This window comes from Parasteatoda tepidariorum, chromosome 7 (genome assembly GCF_982258835.1).
Source record: "Parasteatoda tepidariorum strain Cologne lab strain chromosome 7, Ptep-v5.0, whole genome shotgun sequence".
NCBI lineage: Eukaryota > Metazoa > Arthropoda > Arachnida > Araneae > Theridiidae > Parasteatoda > Parasteatoda tepidariorum.
This window is the reverse complement of record NC_141761.1, coordinates 2683773-2704611: the sequence shown is the minus strand read 5'-3', so window position 1 is coordinate 2704611 and position 20839 is coordinate 2683773. Positions and strand designations below refer to the sequence as shown.

At 26.9% G+C, this 20839-nt stretch overlaps 1 protein-coding gene across 5 annotated transcripts; it reads right to left on the bottom strand.

Moving 5' to 3' along the window:
• Window positions 1-4213: 4213 nt before the first annotated feature.
• Window positions 4214-20681, bottom strand: LOC147806715 (transcription-associated protein 1-like). Of its 5 annotated transcripts, XM_087167051.1 has the most exons (7): window positions 20520-20681; window positions 18836-18932; window positions 17735-17873; window positions 16951-17155; window positions 12679-12830; window positions 10073-10287; window positions 4214-6469 (listed from the first exon to the last, which is right to left on the bottom strand). In XM_087167051.1, exons 1-3 carry the CDS (start codon window positions 20660-20662, stop codon window positions 17847-17849), a joined length of 267 nt encoding a protein of 88 aa, XP_087023177.1. In that variant the 5' UTR covers window positions 20663-20681; the 3' UTR covers window positions 4214-6469; window positions 10073-10287; window positions 12679-12830; window positions 16951-17155; window positions 17735-17846. The 5 variants fall into 5 exon arrangements, 4 of the variants coding, with proteins under 4 accessions (XP_087023177.1, XP_087023175.1, XP_087023176.1 ...); XR_015435082.1 differs by lacking the exons at window positions 16951-17155; window positions 20520-20681 and adding an exon at window positions 19656-19673; XM_087167049.1 differs by lacking the exon at window positions 16951-17155.
• Window positions 20682-20839: the final 158 nt, after the last annotated feature.

Here is a 20839-nt window from a genome sequence, read left to right as displayed (position 1 = left end):
ACCAATATTGAAATCTAAAGAGTTTATTATTTTTAATTACTGATAAAGTTTGTGATAGAAAAAAAAATTAAAGCCTGATAGATTTCAGAATTTTAGAAACAACTTCTATTTATACTATTACAATCAAATAGGTTTCGATGTCTTTTATCCCGGTCTCATCAGTGATTCAGCATATTTCGATAACATTTTTGTTTTGTTCTTACTTAATATTAATTTGTTTGCGACAGTTAATTTGTATACCTCTTTTACTACATTTTCGAGGAATTTAAAAATATGATATTGAGGATTTTAACTGAAATGAAATTTGCTTTTTTTGTATGCCTCTTTTATTACGTCATCATCACACCCACACGCAACTGTCTACTCTAAATAATGCTATATAGAATGAGATAGCAAAACAAACGTGTGTAGTTATTTAAATTCTTATTCAAAAGTATTAGTTAATATTTTTTTTTTTGAACTGACAATTTCTGTACTTTTTTAGATATTTTAAAGTGCTATTTAAAACTGCTGCATATCACATGACAGCATTAAATACATCATTTGTACAATTTTAAAGTAAAATAAAAGGGAATTCTGATCCTTAAAAACAGATATTAAATAGTCTGATGATCGAATGATGGGGCAAAAAAAAAACTTTTTTACCTTTTAAACTAAAAAATTGTTTTTTTATAAATAATTTGTTAATACTCAAATTGCTTGAATGATGATATGTTCCCTACTAATGACAACGAAGTTTTTTGTTTTATTCAGTCATTTATTTATATTTATTATGTCCGACAATGTAAAAAAGAAAAAAAGTGCATTTTGGGCTTCTGAGGGCCCCAGCTCCGAATAAAACTTTAAAAAAAGGGGAGGAAGTAGGATCTGGGGGCCCTTGTCATCTCGGGACCCCAAGCTACAGCTTGTTTAGCTTATACGTAAATCCGACCTTGGATACAGTGAAGAGTAATCACATCTAAAAGTGACCTCTTTTTTAGAAGCAAGATACTGCTCAGAATACTTACGCATAACCCTTCTTCTTCACCCAGATTGTCACAGTGACGTCATAAATATCACAGCAGTCACAGGTATGACCGTTCTGAAATGTCTCTCAGAGGCCATAAGGTGACTGATGATACTCTGTCTCGTGAAATCGCATAAAAGTCTCCATGATTGTGACTTTTGTTACTTCCCAGTTAGCAAAATAAGGTTCATTTTAACTCAGCAAAAACCTTTTAATATAAACCTCAAAAGGTTTGTTATGTGGTTTACATGTAAACTTTCTAACCTTAAAACGAGATCTGACAATCTATTCTATGCACATTACCCTAACCCAAAACATCCTTCGATATAAAAACCTCGAATCGAGGTTTTAGTATGAAATTAACCTTAAATCAATGCGTACTTAGGGTTTTCAAGCGTAAAAACATCCTTTATCAAAGCTAGTCTCAAGGTAAAAATAATCTTAAATCTAGGTAGGGTAAACTAACCAGTGAAGGAACACTTAAGCCTCGCTTGCCTTTTAAAAAATCATATTAATTTCAAAACTCGTAATTTTAGTTAAATGACAGTGTCGACATATTTGTTACTGATTGCAAATTATGTAAAAAAAATTGTAGAGACCTTACATAATATTGTTTTAAAGTTTTGGAGGTTCATATAGCAAGTAGTAAGAAGACCCAGTGAAGGAACAGCTCTTACCAGTGAATGAACACCCAGTAAAGGAACACTTAATTTTGGTTATTTTTTAATGCTCTTTATGAATTTATAAGCCATACAAATATTTAAAAACAAGCCTATTCTTGAAATTATAACATATAAATACTTGGAAAATGTTAACTTTTTTTTGTAATCATGAATTGAAAATTAAAGTGTCAACATATTAACACATACTGTTCATTCACTGGGAAATCTATGCCCAGTAAAGGAACATGCCTGTTCGCTCACTGGTTAGAAGTTATTTTTCGTATTTTCAACATACTTTTGATACGGAACATCCCTAAAGGTACAAGAAAATTAAAGTTTATCTTTTATTGTCATTAACTTAGAAAAAAAAAAACCCAGTAAAGGAACACTTGTTCCTTCACTGGTGTTTCATCGTTTGGTGATCCAGTGAATAAACACCCCCCTTATCTCAGTACTTTATCATGCTATGATGCTTAAAAAAAATAAAACGCAAGTTCAATAACTATATTTTGAATTCTCTTTTTCACAGTGCGAAAAATAAAACTATTACATGCAATTAATTCCACTTCAAACATATAAATACAAACACTCACCTTATATTTTTTTCAAAGAAACAAGGTGTTGCAGAGATAATAACAAATTCAAAAATTTTTCCAGAGAAGTCTATTTGACCAGGTAGTCCAAAACATTGCTAGATGACTTCCTATTGTTTGGCAGTAAGCTATTGTTACCAATCAATCTAAAGAAAAACTTTCAAATTCTTATTTTTAATCAATATATATGAAATGTTCCTTCACTGGTTGGTTTACCCTAATTACAAAGTTTCTTTTTGCAAGCGTCTTGTATACTCAACTAAAATCCACCTTGTCATGAAATTTTAATGGACAATGCCATTTGATCCTATGGCTAGTGTGACGTTAGCTAAAACGTCATTATGGATCTAAGTGACCATTTTACTTAAACGACAATACTTTTTTTTTAAAAAAAAAGCTTTAAAAAATAATTTTTAATCATTTTAGGATGAAAGGTTTGAAACAGCAATATTTTTGCTTCATTGAAAAAAGGCTTTTAGTACAAACGTTTTCGTGTCACTAAAAAGAACACAAGGTTGCATGCTTTCTGGGGGAAATATCACAGCAGTCACAGGTATGACCGTTCTGAAATGTTCCCGAGAGGCCATGATGATACTCTGTTTTGAAATTCCATAAAAGTCTCCGTGACTTTCGTTACTTAGTTGTAGCAGTTGTTTCAATTTCTAATCTTTTCTTCAATTATAACTTTTATTACACTAATATGCCAAAAATTTTAAATAAGAACTATGATAAACTAATGTCATAAATTTTAGGGTACTTATATAAGTTTTACAAACAGCATGTTGGTGACAGCTTTTCAGATTAATCAACCAATAAGAACATCAATTCCTATTACCGATTGGATATGATTATCACCAGGTATTCTCAAAAAACCTGATATACTTTTGTGAAATTTAATTCATATTTTTACATGGGTCGATATTTTTATTGCAACAAGCAAAATTTCTAAAGACTCACAATATCATATTCACAAATTATCACATAATATTTAAGATGTTATCCTTGACATTTAATTTTTCTAACAATCGATAATTATAGTTACAAATAATGATAGTGACTTTTTCATATTCAATATCATTGCAGGCGATATTCTCGTATTTGATGCACATATGTTTATCAGGATGTACTTTGAAAATACCAGTAGAGATATATTTTTCAAATTTACTAATTTATTTTGACATTTGCCACTATTTCTGTAGTTTGGATAGCGTATAATACTCATATGCATTTAAGTAAGTATCCGCTATATATTGAAGGCAGAATTTATTAGCAAAAAATCCAAAAAAAAAGCATGATGTGCAAAACGAATTCTATCACTATGTGCTTGAAAACATGAACATTTAATGCAAAATGAGTTTTAGACTTTCTGGAAGGCTGCATTTAGTAGTTTAATTGATCAATTTTATTTACTATTCAAATTTATAAGGGGTCGTTCAAATATTACAAAAGCAAAGCAGATGGTTTTGAGATTATTTTGCCCACAAGGGTGAGGGGTTTGAGAAATGCTTACCGATAACATTAAAACCACATTTTCAAAACTTCTCAATGGAAAAAAATTGCACTTAGTAAACTTTATTTCAAATTTAAAGTTACGAAATAAAGAATTGGACTAAATTTCCTTTTCCCGGGGTCAAGACTTTAAAACTGAAAGTAAACTCAAGATTCCTAAAGAAACAGGAAACTTCATAAAATGGAACACTTGTTTTGCTAACTTGCATTGCTTATTTTAATTTGAAGCTGATTTTTCACAAAAGTATTTTATTTTCAAGTTAGTGAGAGAAAAAAGTTTTAGACTTTCCTACATAAGCGATGGAAGTGCAATTCTTATTTTGCTAACAAGACGGGGGGTTAGTGCCAAATTTACGAAAACTCGCTGGTAAAATATTTGAGCGGCCTTTAAAAATTGAAATGTACTATATAGAAGTAATATTAAGCAACAACACTAAAAATAATTTCAAAATTATAAGTTTATTCAAGATATTTACAAGAGTTGTCTGCCATTTAATAAAACAATGTATTTGTACAAGGCATGGTTTAAATATTTACTTCAAAAAACTGTTACAGCATATGATCTGGAAAATAACAATTTCTATTACAGTTCATCTATAAAGTCCCAAATGTCTAGTCAAGGTGCAAATCTTAACTACCATCTCGAAAAGCAGTTGTACAGAAGTTTTTTCCTATTCTGAATATTCTTTAAAATTGTATCAGTATATTTATTTAAACAACTGTTTATATGTTTTGTTAGAGAAAAAACCTTTCTGCAGGCAGCAGTGTGAAGGTTTTGCATCTGGGCTCTTTTACAATAGCGTATGAATACATTGTTTATTTCAAAATTGACAATTCAATAAAATGATACACAAGTATGAAAACAAAGTTTGAATAAAAGAATATAGTTTAGAATTTTCACACTAAACGAATAAACTCAATAGCTTCCAAACAATATTACAGGATACAGAAACAGATTTTAAAAGTTAATATTTAAATTCTCTATTCCAGGCAGATTTAACGAAGCTGAGACATGGTAACCATGTTAAAATTCCTCCCCTACTCTGAAAGTGGGTTACTATATCGTCTATCAAAGTTATTTCGAGCTCAGCAAAGAAAAAAAGATAACAAAAAGAGAGTGGGCCTTTTTTATTTTGATGCAACAAACCTAAATTTTGCCTGACAATTAGGTATAGATAAGATACCTAATGAACCAAGTTCCAAACCAAACATAACGATGATTAACATTTATTAAAAACAAACGTTATACGAACATTATTAAAAAATGCAACATACATCAAAAATCATCATTCATACATCACTTGGAAATTTTTTATTTATGAAAACAATTAAAAAATTCAAAACTTTAGTCATAAATAAGGTTTACCAACAAATGTTAACAGATTTCAAAAAATAAATCTTAACATTAATAAACTGAGCAACCTGAATGTTCAAACTGAGTAATAAATGTTAAAATAGAAGATGTTTGTTGCACATGAGAGGAAAATAATTAAAAATTTCAATCATTTAAAAAAAAATCCATAAGGGACAGTTTTGCTGTTGACTAAAGACATCTAAAAAGTCCTAACATCTTTAGTTGCGAAATTTTTTAAAGCCTGAGAATTAAAAAATTGGTTAAATAAATATCAGTTTAATCAATATAAACTAATTTTGAACAATACAATTCCAATTTATTACCAATTAAATTAAAATTTCAAATTTCTTAAATTTTCAACTCAAGTGGAATAAACCCCTTTTCAAAAAGAATTATCAAATATCTAAACAGTTTAAAATAGCAATCTAGTTTAAATAATAATATTAATTTTAGAGCTTTTTAATGTCATTCTCAAATAAGTGAAGAAAAAAAATTATGAATTTCTTAAAAAATTAAAATAAGTGATATTTTTAATATATTTTATATAAAAGAATTTAAGTTATGTTTGCAATATTTTACGTAAAATTGTATTTTATATTACTTAAAAGAACATAACCAATTTATCAATACCATTAAATAAACTAATCACAGATTAAACATAGTTACTACTAAAATCATATATTGAATTCACAATTACAAATAGCATAATAATTTTCATTATCAAATAATTTTAAGTATGAATACCCAAAACTCTTATCAGAAAAGATGGAAAAAAATTAGCAAAAGATGATAAAATAAGATTTTTTACATAATCTGAAAACCGATAATAAATAGAGAAAATAAGGTTGAAATTTGGAAAAAAAATATTTTTACAGGGGTTTATCGCTTCAGAGAATATCGTAGTAATGAGAGGAGCATGACATTCATTCGCATGCAAGTTTGTCGGAACCACGAAATATTATCGTAATAAGGGAATTATTGTTGTATGGGATATCGTAGTAGCAAGAGTTCACTGTAATTTAAATAATACAGTTAATTTTGAGTAGCAGTTTATTGCTACTCAATAATTATGTAATGCTTAACTTTTACAAAGTCTAACTATGGAACAAAAGAATTTTGAGATGGTTTTTATGATTTTAAATCTAACCAACCACAGTTTTTAATGTCAAATTTTACCAGCCAAAAAATTCCAAATTCTGAAGATACACAATTCATATTTATTATTATTCATTTTAAGAAGCAAATATTTCCCACCTGTTTTATTAAAACACAAGCATTTCAATGTTCAGTTCATAGAAATAAAGAAAACCTTCTAAAGATGCTCACATACGGATCATTTCATATACTGAAATAATTCAATGAAGTTAAACATTGCAATATGTAATAGAAAACTGAAGAATCACAATATTTATTTTAAATTTTGAAACTTTTATTACTTTATTAAGCAAAAAATGTTAAAATAAATGCTGAGTACAAAATGTTAAATAGCAACAAAAAAAAAAGCTTTATTCTTTAAAACACTTGATTTCCTAAAAGGAGTTTTATGTAAGAAGAAAAAAAAATATAAATAAAATTAAAATTTGTAGATATCTATTTTACTCCCAGACAAGAGACTCAAAGCTTTAACAAACTTGTTTTTTTTTTTAATGATTATTTCATGGCAGTAAGTTTTAAAAAATAAAATAGCAAGAAATTCATATATTTCTCATTACTCAAACACTTACTTTTGGTGACATAAGTGATTTGAACAAATCATCAAATATTAGTTTTTTACCCATCAGCATAGCTGCCAACATAGATAGGAAAAAATCCAGCAGATTTTACGAAATAATATAAATTTCATAATAACTGTTGCATAATGTACTAAATATTTAACACATAAGGAATTTTTAGGGATTTTTATAGTAATAAAAATAGAAAAAATTTAATATTTTCCAGTTATGATTGACATTAAATATACTTAAAATTATTAGTTTAGTATATATTCCTTCATAATTTTGAATACTAAAAGGCATTTAATTCATCAAAGATAGCTAAAAGAGTTTTTTCATTAATTTCAAATGGAGTCCTGAATAAAAATTAACTGAACGATTTTAGATCAAAAAAAGTTTTAAATTGATATTTCTAAATGAAGCCTATTTCATTATGCATTATGTACTTGTTTAAATAATTAAACAAGCATTAATCTATTTCAATGGAGATTTTTTTAAGAAACTTACACAATTTTAGGGAATTTTTTAAAATGTACAGAAACTAGGAGAATTTTTATTAAACCAGTAGACCAGGAGAAACTGGCAAAACTCCAGTAGAGTTGGCAGCTATGTATCAGTGTTTTTCTTTTCATTTAAGACTCTTTTTTTTAAAAAAAAAAAAAAAAAACACTTTAGTGTTTTGAAAATAAAAACTCAGTGCACCCTAATATACAATCAGTATTTGATCAGGGAGCATAGTCAAATCTTTCAACAAAAAATAAGTATCTTTCAAGTACTTTTTATGCGCTCAGAAATATTTTTCAGCACTATATACATTAACAAAATACAAAATAATTTTTAGAAACTTTACATGATTATGATAAAATAACTATTTTATGACAAAGAACTCTTTTCTTGATTAAATTAGCCATTATAAAATGATCGAGAGATTTTTCGGTTCGAAATTAGAGGGTGGAAAATGAAGCCTGAAATTGATAATATTTTGCAAAATGCAGCAGAGTTGTAGATGAGAGTCTCATCTCGTACATGAGAGACTCAATCTCACCGAACCCAGCTCAGCAAAAGCATATGCAGTCTCGCAAGTATATTATCAAACATGTAAAATGTTTGGCGTTTTCGTACGCTATAAACAGATGGTACGCCGAAATAGATTGTAGGTGAATAAATTGGTAAAACGTTGAATAGACCAATGTAAAAAACACGCTTTTGCATAATACAAGTCGAAAATCGACATGGTAAAGAAAAAAATCTCATTTTCGAAAAGGGAAAATTAAGCACTTTTAAAAAAACACCCACTGAAAAAAGGACCTTTAAGGTCTTTTAAAAAATTAAAATAAGCACCTGAAAGTACTTTTAAAAAACGCTATGCACCATATGTATTAATTTGACTCCGTTAAGGTTGGAGTTCTTATGTAATAGTATTAAATAAATAGTATTGTAAAACATGAATTAGATAAATGCCATAAAGCTTCTCATTTTTAAATTTAAAAATTATATGAAACAAATAAATGTTTTGTAAATATATATTTTGATTAATCAGAAAAAGAATAATCACAGCCAATCGCTGCTTCTATGGTTTAAGATCATTATTGAAATCGCACTTAATAAAAAGAAAGACGAAGATTTTACTTTATAAGGTATTAATCAAGTCAGTTTTGACTTATGCTTTAGAGACATGGACTTTAACAAAAAGGGAAGAGAAAATATTAGCAACCTTCGAAAGGAAGGTCCTACGAACCACCTTTGGTGCTATCCTCCATAACAACAACTGGAGAAAAAGATATAATTTTAAAATATATAAGATCTCTAATAGCGATGATATCATTAAATTTATTAAACTAAGTAGAATGCGATGGGCCGGGCATGTAGTGAGAATGAGCCCAGAGCGAACAGCATTAAGAGTCTTTAATGCAACCCCCTCCAATAAAAGTTCAAGAGGAAGGCCCAAAAAGAGATGGAAAGACTGTGTGGATGAGGATTTGGCCATCCTTAAAGTAAAGAACTGGAAATCAATTGCTGGGAGAAGGGCAGAATGGGAAAAGCTTCTGAGGAAGGCCCAGGCTCACAAGGCAAGATGATGAAACTGCAGTGCCAGATTTACCAGAATGGAATGCAAAAAAATCTAGTTTTAATGTTGACATTAATTTTGAAGATGTTTACAAGTGGACAACTGCCTGGCAACATGCGGAACATTGACAGATGCGGAAATCATAGATAATGATCAGGAATATCAGATGAAGAGGAAGAAGCTGAAGATCATATTGATGAATCAAAAGTGAATGCAAAAGAAGTAGAAAAAGCTGTAGAATTCTTATAAACTATTCTCGAATCCCAGGAAAATGTTGCTCTTTCTAACCTCAAAAGAATAATTAAAACAAATAAGGTTATACCTCAAAAATCATGGAAAAATTATTTTCAGTGTTAAATATATGTTAAATTTTTTTTATGTAAATAGATATATATGGTATAATTAATTTAAAGAAATGTGTATATTTTTCTACTAAAAACAATTAAAGCACTTGTAATAGAATTTCCTAATTAGTATACTGTAAGTACCTGTATAACTTGAAACCTCTCAATCTCAAATTTTTCGCCTTTCCCGTGAGATTCGAGATAAACAGGTTTGACCGTAATTCCAATTCACTAGTATACAAGACATGTTAACTCGATTCTATGTAGTGGGGTACCTTTTCATAGATGAAGGCTGATATTGTGGTTAACTACTATCCCCAAAATGTATACTAATTGAAGTAAAATAATAAGCTATGCACTGAAAGACAAAATTATGGAGAAATGTTAATAATTCGTTTAAGAGAGGGTAAAAGGGCTTCCATAGCTTCCAAAAATTTAACAGGATCACTGATGGGTTTTAAATGAAATATCAATCTTCTGAAATTATTCTTATGACAGATCGTTATTATCCCTTTAATTCAGAGACAAGGATTATGTTTTGAGAAATAAAAAATAATGAACTGCAAAGATCAATTTAGAATAATTTATTTTTTTGATGTTTTCTAATCTAAATTTATTTACTTTTCATTTGATATTTAACTGACAAATTGAGTTCTTGTCTTATTTTTACAGTAATAAATTTGCAATTTGTTTTTAACCATTTGAGTTAGTAATATTGAGTTCTTTAGTTATAATATTGTTTGTAAATAATATTAAACAATATTAATATGTTTTACATAATTAAGCAATATTAATAGAACTTTTAAAAGGTCTCTTTTACATACCACATGAGAAAAGACGAGGTTCTAAAGTGATGATGAAAGTATTCCCGTCTAACAATCCTATTGGAGATAGCATAGGCTGTGCTTTCATAGTAGTTTCGTCGTAGGTTGTGTCTTTGCAATGGAACATAATCAATGAGCAGTTCTTTATGAGGCTAAATAATATTCGTGATGCTTGTATTTCTAACTTCTGCAATTACTTTCCATAAATGCATAGCCTATAAATATTCAAACTGAATTAACTCAAGTAAATATGTATAGAAATTTAAACAAAACAGTTTAGAGGCCTTCAATGTTACACAGATAATAAATGCTAAGAATATATTTGAAATAAAGATTACAAGTTACAATCTATCAATAATCTCACACAGTTTCTCAATGTCCTCAGTTAAAATTTCACAAACTATTGTAAAACTTTATTTTTTTTATTTCAGTAGTCCCCAAAAATAAAATAAAAAACGAGAATGTATTTCACAATTAAACAAATCAATTAATTTTATAAAAAAAAAAACGTACATATTTCTATGATTTTCTTTCTTCATAAATGCAATAGTTAACTTTTTAATGTAAATCAACTTAAACAAATATAATTCAATTCTGTCCCAACTGTGTACAAAAAACAATTTAATAGGTTTACTTTGATTTTCAACGAACTTCCTGGAAATAAATCTCCAGCCTGCTTAATTAAATGTTAACATTAAATATTGTGAGATTAGTATAATTGGCTTGAATTTTGGCTTTGTCCATTTTTAATGGATCTCTTTCTGTATTCCAAACCAACAATTAAATATGCACTTCTTAACTGGCATTTAATCAGACAGGTCATAGAGAGTTTATCTCCCATGGCTTATTCTTATATTATTATTCAAAATATATTATTTTTTCCTAAAATGTTACAAGTAAACTAGGCAACAAGAGCTCTGCATTATTATTTTTATGAAATAAAAGTTTCATACAGTCACCCTGTTCCTGTTTTAAATCACTTATGATTTATTTTATTTTCAACATATATCGTCTACAATTATTATCGAAGCAACATCACCTATCCCAACTGGAATTGTAAGGTTTAAGTATACTTTTTTACTAAGTTTGTTTTCAGTTAAAAATAAACTAACAATTAAATTGTTTAATTGTAAGTAAACAATTAAATTGTTTACTTACATCAACTTCAAAATAATTGCCACATGAAGAATTTGATCAGTTGCGTGATCATCCAGCTAAGCTAAGAATTAGTAGTTTCGAATTCCAAGATTAAAATCAATTTTTTTCAGTAAATAAGACAAGTTTAAAAGTTATGAATATGTTCCACAACACCTGCATTTCAAGTTTGAATACAGATTTCAATGAAATTCACTTATAATTGGATATTCAAAGGAAACTGAAAAGCAATGACTACAGCAATTATCAGCAGCTTGTAAAGCAATAGTAATTGTTCTGCAATTAAACCAGGTATGAGATAATTACCGCTCACATGCCAGTCTGAAAATAATTTTTTATGACTTGACATAAATAAAAACTTAAAATAATTGAGCTACAAGTTACCAACTAATAATAGCCTCAAACAGTTTCTCAATGTTCTGAAATTAAAATTTCCCATATTCTTGTCAAAGCCTCAAAACATAATAAATACTAAGATTATATTTTCCAATAAAAAATTAAACATAATAAATACTAAGATTACATTTTCAAATCAAAAATCAAACATGAAAGGTTTTTCATCAATTAAACCAAGTATGGGCAAATAACCACTCTTCCTGTCTGAATCTTTCCTGTCTGAAAATTTTTTTTACAACTTGCCACAAATAAAAAATATATTTACATAATATTTACAATAATTATATACATATCAAATTATTGTCTGAGTCCCAAATATATAATGCAAAACATCCAGAAAATTAGAGATAATATATGATTACACCATTTTATCTTCTACGAATAAACATGCATTTTCATCCATGCACCTTGTAAAGAATTTTATTAAAAATGGAGGCTAAGGGATGAACATTTAGCATTACTTTTTGAAATTTGAATAATGCAGTTCAAATTTTTTTTTTTAAAAGAACCTTTGAAATCACAATTGCAGTTTAATGCAACATATTGCTATTTTTGCTATAATATTTTTAAGCTTTTTGAAATTTTAAATTATTATCTTCCAATTTTCAAAGAAATTTGCTTAACACTGTATAAAGATAAACTAAACTATATTATGATAAACTAAATTTATTCATATTTTTAATGTTAAAAATTTCCGGTCTTATGAACATTTTAGGGAAAAACAATTATGGTCCCTAAAATTTAAGTAGTAATTTTCTATACTGACTTAAGCTTGGTTAAGTTAAAAAATTAAGTTTCTGTAGTCAGGGTTGTCTGTCTCCTAACAACCCTGATGACAAATTTCTTTGAAGTCTCGAATTTTTTCAATTTATTCTTTGAGTGATAAAAAATTATTCTTTTTTTATAAATAGTATTATACCATATAAATTTATAAGGAAATCTTTCACGTTCATTTATATATTTGTTCATAATATTTAATTTTTTACATAATTAAAACTAAAGAAATAAATCTGTTTGTTATTAAAGTTATTGAAAAATACATTAAAAATACTTACTCTGATCTTTAACTCATGTATTTGGTTGAGTCGGCTGTCGTACAAGTTCCTGAACAACTTCAATTATAGCTTTGTTTTGAGCTGCAACCATGTCTGCATCATCACCAGGAAAATGTTAACAGTAAGTAGTGAGCATCGTTTATAAATTATTTCTAAACAAATAAAAATGTAGAAAAAATTAATGAAGTAAAATCATTTCGTTTCTTTTTAAATTGTTTGTAAATAAGTAAGGAAAAAAAAAAAAGGATTTTCATGAGAACTAATAAAAAAGCATATAACATGTAGTATTTTTGACATATTGGCCAACTTTCTCAACCTATCAATTACAATAAAAAACAGGAAATATTGTTGTGTCATGATATCCACTGATTAAAGCAGTTGTCATTTTTTTTAGCTAATGCAAAGTCTTACATTTTGAAAAGCCTCGGATTGATACTTGACACATTAAACAGTTTATTTTTAACTTAAGAAAGTAAAAGCATTATATTAAAAAATATTCACAATTTCTTTTGTTTTCAAGTTTATTTAACTCTAGGCAATTAATACATATAAAAAGGAGAAATATTTGGTTTTTCTTGTAATCATTGTTTTAGAATGAAAAATTTGATAAACTAGGATATAAGTACAATTTAAAAACATGTAAGCTAGATGTGAGCATGCTGCACAGAAGTCAAAGTAAAAATAACATTATGATAATTCATGCTCAAGTTAAAAAGTAATGTAACAATGGTATAAACTATACTAATATTAAACTATAGTGGTAAATATACACAAAAACAATATTGATTGGAGGATCAGGATAAATCTAAACAAAGTATTAATAAGGAAACTAATACATCATACATTACTTGATTAACTAAATAACTTTGAAATATACATTATAAAATTATTTTAAACTCATAAATAAAACTTATATTGTTATGTCTCAAAAATAAATTTGTCTATTTTACTTAGCAAGATCAACAGCACCACTTGAAACTTCACCAGTTAAATCCATCATTACAAAAAGTAATGCTTTAAGAAAACTATACATAAACCCATATCTTATGACATTTTTCAAACAAGGTCTTTAATGCTATGCATCTGTAAAATACTTTGGAGAAATATTAAGAAAATGACAGTATATTTCTCCCAAAACAACTATTCATATTTTAAGTCCCAAACAGCATTAATAAAGGTTAAATTTGTATTTATTAATTTATGGAAGAAAAGTAGCTAAAGAAAGAACTATGGAGAAAAAAACAGAGATCATAATATCAGGGATGATATTCAAAATTGTTAAAAAAAAAACTGAAGCTGTTCCATAATGAAAAACTTATCAACAATACTTTATGTATGATTATTCTCTTCAAAAATGTATTTGGAAGAAACAGAGTCCCATTTCAACAAGAAGGAAATTAATCTTTAAAAAAAAAAAAAAAAAAAAAAAAAAAAACAGAATTTGGACGAAATAGAGTGGTGAGAGAATTGAAAGTGTCGTAAATTTTTAAAAAAACAATATTCTTAGCTTACAGCTTAAATATTTTTATTCTAAACATTTAAAAATATGGTCTTTTATTCTTTAAATTTTTTTTAACTGAATTTTCTTTTGGCGATGGGTGGCATTGTAATCAAACATAATCTCTCTGATCTCAACGCTTCCAAAGAGTTTTTGAGAACGAATGCAAGAATACAGAAACTTCTGAACATTTTTTCAAAATAAAAATATTAGTTTTGTTCTAAATTAAATATTAGTAAACTAAGTATTAATAAACATTGTTTACCCTTTAAAAAATATTTCTAGAAGCGTTATTTTTTTTAATTAAATTTTTTAGTTTTGTAAAGGAAAGAAATAAGGAACAACTGCAATAGATAACTTGAATAATACAAATCTACAAACTATGGAAACTAATATGCCCTTGAAAACGGGCAATAAATACAATTTACTTGATGATCTGAAATAAAATTTTAGATTCGATTTGATATTCTGAAACAATCATTGTAAATGATTAAACCGTAACCAAAATTAACAATTGAGAATCAAAGGAAGCCATTATTACAGTGATAAACATCTCTCATATTATTTGTAAGTTTATTTAATTTAGTTCAAATGATCAAAATTTAATTTAATGCAGAATATATGCTTATCAATGAAGATTAGAAACCCTTTGTTGTCAGGTTAACTGTGGAAAGTTTTCAAATTTTTTTTCCTTCTGAATTAGTTTCAAAATTATAAGGCTAAAAAGTTGAACATTGATAGCCGTATATCCAAATATGGATAGGCTATTAAATGAAGGAAAGATTAAATAAAACATATAATTGGGTAAAATTATACTGTGTGATTTAATATAACAGGCTTTCCACCAGATACAATAGCCTTTAAAAAATTTCAATGTCAAAACTTCCAGCATACTTTGCAACTTCATAAGCAAAGCTTTCCAAAGTGGTGATTTGTATTTATTGAAATTGTGTCCCAACCGTGATAAATGGAGAAGTTTAGAAATGGGTTCTTTTCTGAATAACAAATAATTATATGCAAATAAGCATTTTTTAGGTCAATATACATATTTTTCTGATAAGTAGAATTATAATTGAATGCTAGCTTTTAGAGAAGATAAAATATTTTCATAACTGTTGTTATTAAGAAAGGAACCAGATAATAAACTATTTCCTTTTGAAATATAAAAAGTTGGAAATATTTGAATGGAACCATTTCCTACAGCTTTTAATTTTTAATATGAAACTTTATATTATGCAACCAGTTTGTTCACAAATATTTTCCAGAGTTGTTCTAGATAGAAATTCAATTATCATAAATTCACAAAACATTTTACAAAAATGTATTTTTTATATTATTGTCCAATTAAAAGAATTGAGTACAGCAAATATAATATAATTAAAAGAGAAAAAATAAACTATTTTGTTTTCAAATTTATTTTTATCAATAGTCTAATTTAAAATTTAGAATTGCAAATTTAAGCTAGAAGAAAGAAGATTAAGAAAGTTTGTCTAAATTTATTCCTAAACAAGGTCTTTAACAAGGTTTAAAAAATTAAATCTGTGTAACATTATAAATGTAAAAATTTGTCCAGAATTTAAAGATTGATATGTCTAAAATTCATTTCTAGAACGAACAAAAAAAAAGCTCAGTGAGTAGGTGTTTAACATTGAAATTGCTCGTTATGTTTGCACTTTGTTTGCTGTCAATAATATAGATAGAAATTTATTTGCGTTTAAAAAAAATAAAGTGGATGCCTTTTAATAAAATAAAAGTTTCATTCCTTGTGTTTTAATTATAAATATGTGAGAAGAATGATTTCTAAAATGCATTTGCCGTTATCAGCACTGAACAGATACAAATTCTTTAAGACAATATTTATATAATATATATTAGATAACATATATTATATAGACAATATTAAAATTAGTATTCTTTAAAACAATATTAGACAGTTAAAAATATCCTTCAAGTTTTTTTTTCTACTCTAAATGACTAATACTAGTCAATAGATGTTAAAAACAGTGGATACTATTTTTCTTTCTTTTTTTAATGAGATTCTACATTTTCAAATTTTATTGTGAATATAAGCACTATAAGCAACTATATAAATTTAACAGAAAGTAAATATATGCTTATGCTTTTTTCTGCAGGACAGGCAGCTGCAGTTTTGCAATAGTTTCAAATTTTAAAACCAAAACTTCAAGCATCCTCATTAACAAGTCACGGCCCTAAATAAAGCATTTTTTTTTCCAAAATAAAATAAACATCATAGATGACTTTTTATTGCTTCATACATATCATACCAGAGCTAATGTTGCTACAAATATTATTCTCATGGAAATAACTAATTTTCAAAAAAATATTCTTTAAAATTTCTACAATAGACTTAGCACAGTTTTATTAGCAGCCTAGCTATAATACCATGAATTATAAACTAGTTTTAATACCATGAAATAATCTGAACTGAAATAGACTTTAAGAATAGTTAAGGTGTAAAAATAGTTGAAATTCATAGCTAGAAGAATATAATGTGAAAATAAATGGCTGAAAGTATAAGGCTTTGATATGATGCCAGATTCTCATGGTTATTGACATTATATTTTTATAGACATAAGAAGTGTAACAAAATAAATTTAACTGCACAAGCAACTCTCATGATTTCATTAAAATGCAACTATTATTCATACAATAAAAATTCTTCACAATTTAGAAGCATTATTGTCTTGCATTACAATAAATTTAATTAGTGGCCTAAAATTTATATTTTAATTAATAAGAAAAAAAGAACTTACATTGCCATTTTCTCGATCAGATCTTATTTTAACGCATTCAACTAAATTCAGAATAAGCTTGCAAGACATTGTTTAAATTGTAGTTACTAAAGATTCATCACAAACATTTTTTAAGAACACATTTACAGCCTTAGCCAGATCCTTCAACTATAAATATTGCCTCACATGATGCACAAGATCAGCTAAAGTACTATAAGCAAAAGGCCTAAAAATGTACAAGATTCTAACATTAAAATAAGTAATACCACAGTCAGTGAAGGCAATTAAAGAGCTGTGAAACATAATTCATTTAACAAGAATTATTTTCCAAGCCTCATAATGCAGGGCTGCTACTGGATGAAAACAAGAACAATAGTTGCATCATATATGAAAAAAAGTCTCCTAAATAGTCTCAAAGATATATAAAATAGTTGCTAACATCATATCCTCCTCTAATATAATTTTAATTATTTGTGCAGTAATAGCATAAAATTCAAATAACATGCATTTAGATACTCATATTTTATAAAAAATTTCCTTTTCTTAGAGTCATTAATTTTTTGTTATAATTAGTGAGATATGCACAATTCTGAAAATGGCACAAAAATTAAAGAATTTCTCAAAAATAAGGAGAACTTGCACACACTGAGAGCATTTTAAACAGAAATATTTTTCAAATGGTATCTAAAGTAAACATTTTTTTTAAAAAATGAGTCATTTATTTAAAAATAAAGAGAGAAAAAAACATGTTTCAGAATAAAGGAAAAAAACAAGACATATTTAAGTAATAAAAAAAAGCATTTACTATCTCTTAGCTCTGTGGCTAAAGTATGACAAGCTGCTACGAGCAATTCTTTGCACAAGTGGGCCATTTCTTGAGGACATAGACACAACAATCCTATCATTCCTTTAGCAAACTATGAGGAATATTCATTCACAACATACTACAAAGAAATAATCAAATTAAAATCACAGCTAGGTTAAATTATAATCAAAATTTGAATTAAAATTAAATTTGCAACTAATTTAGGATAATATTACTCAGATAAACATAAATACAGTGCATGCTGTGTATTAAATTTACATCCGTTTTGAGAACACTCGATTTTAAGAAGCAACAAATTTTAAAAACCAAAATGTAGGAAAAAATCATTTCGAAGTTGAATTTCAAACTAAATTAAGTTGATTAAAAACTAAATTGATTACTACATCTTTGTTTTATTAAAACAAAACCTACATTTGACATTAACCTGAACTACATTTTTTAACTTAGGAGGGTTTTAAAATATTATATTTGATAAGTGAAATTTCAAATTAAAAATTCACCATAATTTGAAAGCATGTAAGAGTTTCTAAAACGTTAAATATCCTTCTCTTTTTTGTAAAGTTCATTTTAAGAATTTAAGAGTTCTTCTGAAATCCACTGAAGTTAGATTTACCTAATTGAATGATTGAGAATCCATGACATTGAATGATAGGCATTTTACAATTTTTTTTAGTACATAAACAGTTTTCTTTTGGATTCCTTTAGACTCCCTTTTTCCTAATTTTTTAAACTTTTGCCCTTCAATTTCAACACAAAATGCAATCAACACCAATAACTTTGTTGACAGAGAACAGATAAAATTTTTTTATTTATATGTATTCAGAACTTGAGAATATAGAAAATTCTAATCATTCAAACAAGAAAAAGCAACGTTTTTCATTGTTTTAAACAGAAACCTTACAAAATTTTGACACACATTTTTCTTTATTTAAAATTTGTTAGCAGTGTGCTCAACATTGTTATACCACATTAGAGTACTTCTAAGCAGCAAAGGGATTTCCTTAAAAATACAGGATAAAAAATATTTATTAAAAAAAAATAAAGATTGATCCTTAATATATTAGTCATTAACCCACTCACTTTATATATTCTAACTAGGTAAGCCAGAAAAGATAATGTTTTTATCTGTGCAGGCATAAAGTCAACATAAACTTCTTTGTTGAGAGATGGATTGCTCCTAAAATAAAACAAAACAAAAAATAAAATTTCTGTAAACATTCTGCATTTTGTCTGCTTTTTTCCCCAAAGAACAAATTAAATGTATAAAATTTAATGTTTAACTTTGTCCCACAGAGTCATTGAACATAAAATTCTTTCACAGAATACAATTGAATAAGCAAAAAACAATACTGAAGAGTTTTATTGTATAAAACCACTCTGACTTGATCATTTGGTATGAAATATAAAATAAGTAAAAAAGAAAGACATTTAAGGTATATCCTACATGCAAGTAGTTAATTTAAAAAGTTTCTCTATATATTTTCTGCTACATTTTGACTGTAAACATTATAAAAATAAAATTAAAATGACAAGGGAGTCAAGGATAAAACAACAATCAAGATCAAAATCAATAAAATAGATTTTACAGCAAAAATCATGCAAGTTGACCATTTGTAATGTACCAATTTGATGGCCTAGTTTGGGAAGTGGTCAGTATATTAAAAGGTGATACAAGAGTGGTGTTAATTATAGTCTTGGTATACCTAGTGGGCTGATTAACTTAATAAGTTACATTGAACTCCATAGTAAAATGTTTGTTTCAATTAAGAAAGCTTTATTTTTAATAAGTGTAACAAAGCAATAAAATACGTTATACACGATATCATCAATATTTCTTAAACTATTTTTTTAGTTGAATATATGACATTATTTTAAGATATTTAGAAAAAAACTTACTCACACTTTGCAATATTTTTGCTGCAAACCTTTTCAAAGAAAAAGAAAAGACATTCCAGCTTCAATCAAGGATAAGAATAAAAACTGAGACCAATAAAATAAATCTGATTTCATTTGGATACAACATTTGTTTTAATTAAAAAAAGATTAACAAGCTTTTATTTTGAAAAAAGATTACAAAATATCAAATTTTTTGTGATATTGACAAATATTTCTCAGGCTAACTACTTCGTAATTAAATTATGAGCTGGTAGAAAGATATTTTTAAAAAAATTATATTCTAAGTTTAGATGATTTGATCCAAACAGAATAAGAATTAGAAAATTATATATCCACATTGAGATGCATTTTATCAAAGAGAATACTTTATCGTTATCTTATATAGGACATGTTGTGAATTAATTGAAACTTTATTGGATGTATGAGTTTTTCTTTAAAATTAGAAATTATTTTTTCATGACTGTTCTGAAATTAATCAAAATTATATATTTTAGTGATATTTCACATTGCTAAATTTAAATTAGTTTTTATTTAGATGCTAGAAAATTTGAATAAAACAAATACTATTACAGCAAATATGAGAATCAATGCTAGATAAATCAAAAGTTATGTAAATACTGACTATGATCATTATCAACTGAAAACTGCTTCCAACTTCTGGAATCTAAAGTGCAACATTTTTAATACTTCCAGAGATTTCTTAGTTATCTTATATAGATATATTATCATCTAAGAGTAATTTGGCAAACAAAGAGATAATTTTTAAAACATTTATCACTTCATAGACTATTTCAACGTTGAAGTATAGTCACTAATATTAAACTTTCTATGGTAAAAAAATATTTGAGTAATGTTAAAATTAAGTTACCTCTGTTGAGCTGTGGGTTGTAAAGTATTAGTTGTTATTATCAATGGCACAAATTCTTTGACATCTTTATGAACACTCATTTTATATAGCTGGTACATCAAGACAACAATTATAGGTAGCTCTGTCAGTGCCTTTAGGGACATAGTAGCTATTGGGATTAAATAAACCTGTAAAAGAAATCAAATATATAAACAATATAAAAAAAGAAAAATCACAAATAAACAATTTTTAATGCTAGAAAGTATAGAAGAAAGTAATTTTGTAATTTTTAGTATAACATTTTTCTTTAAACACACATAAAATTGGAGAACCATGCTATT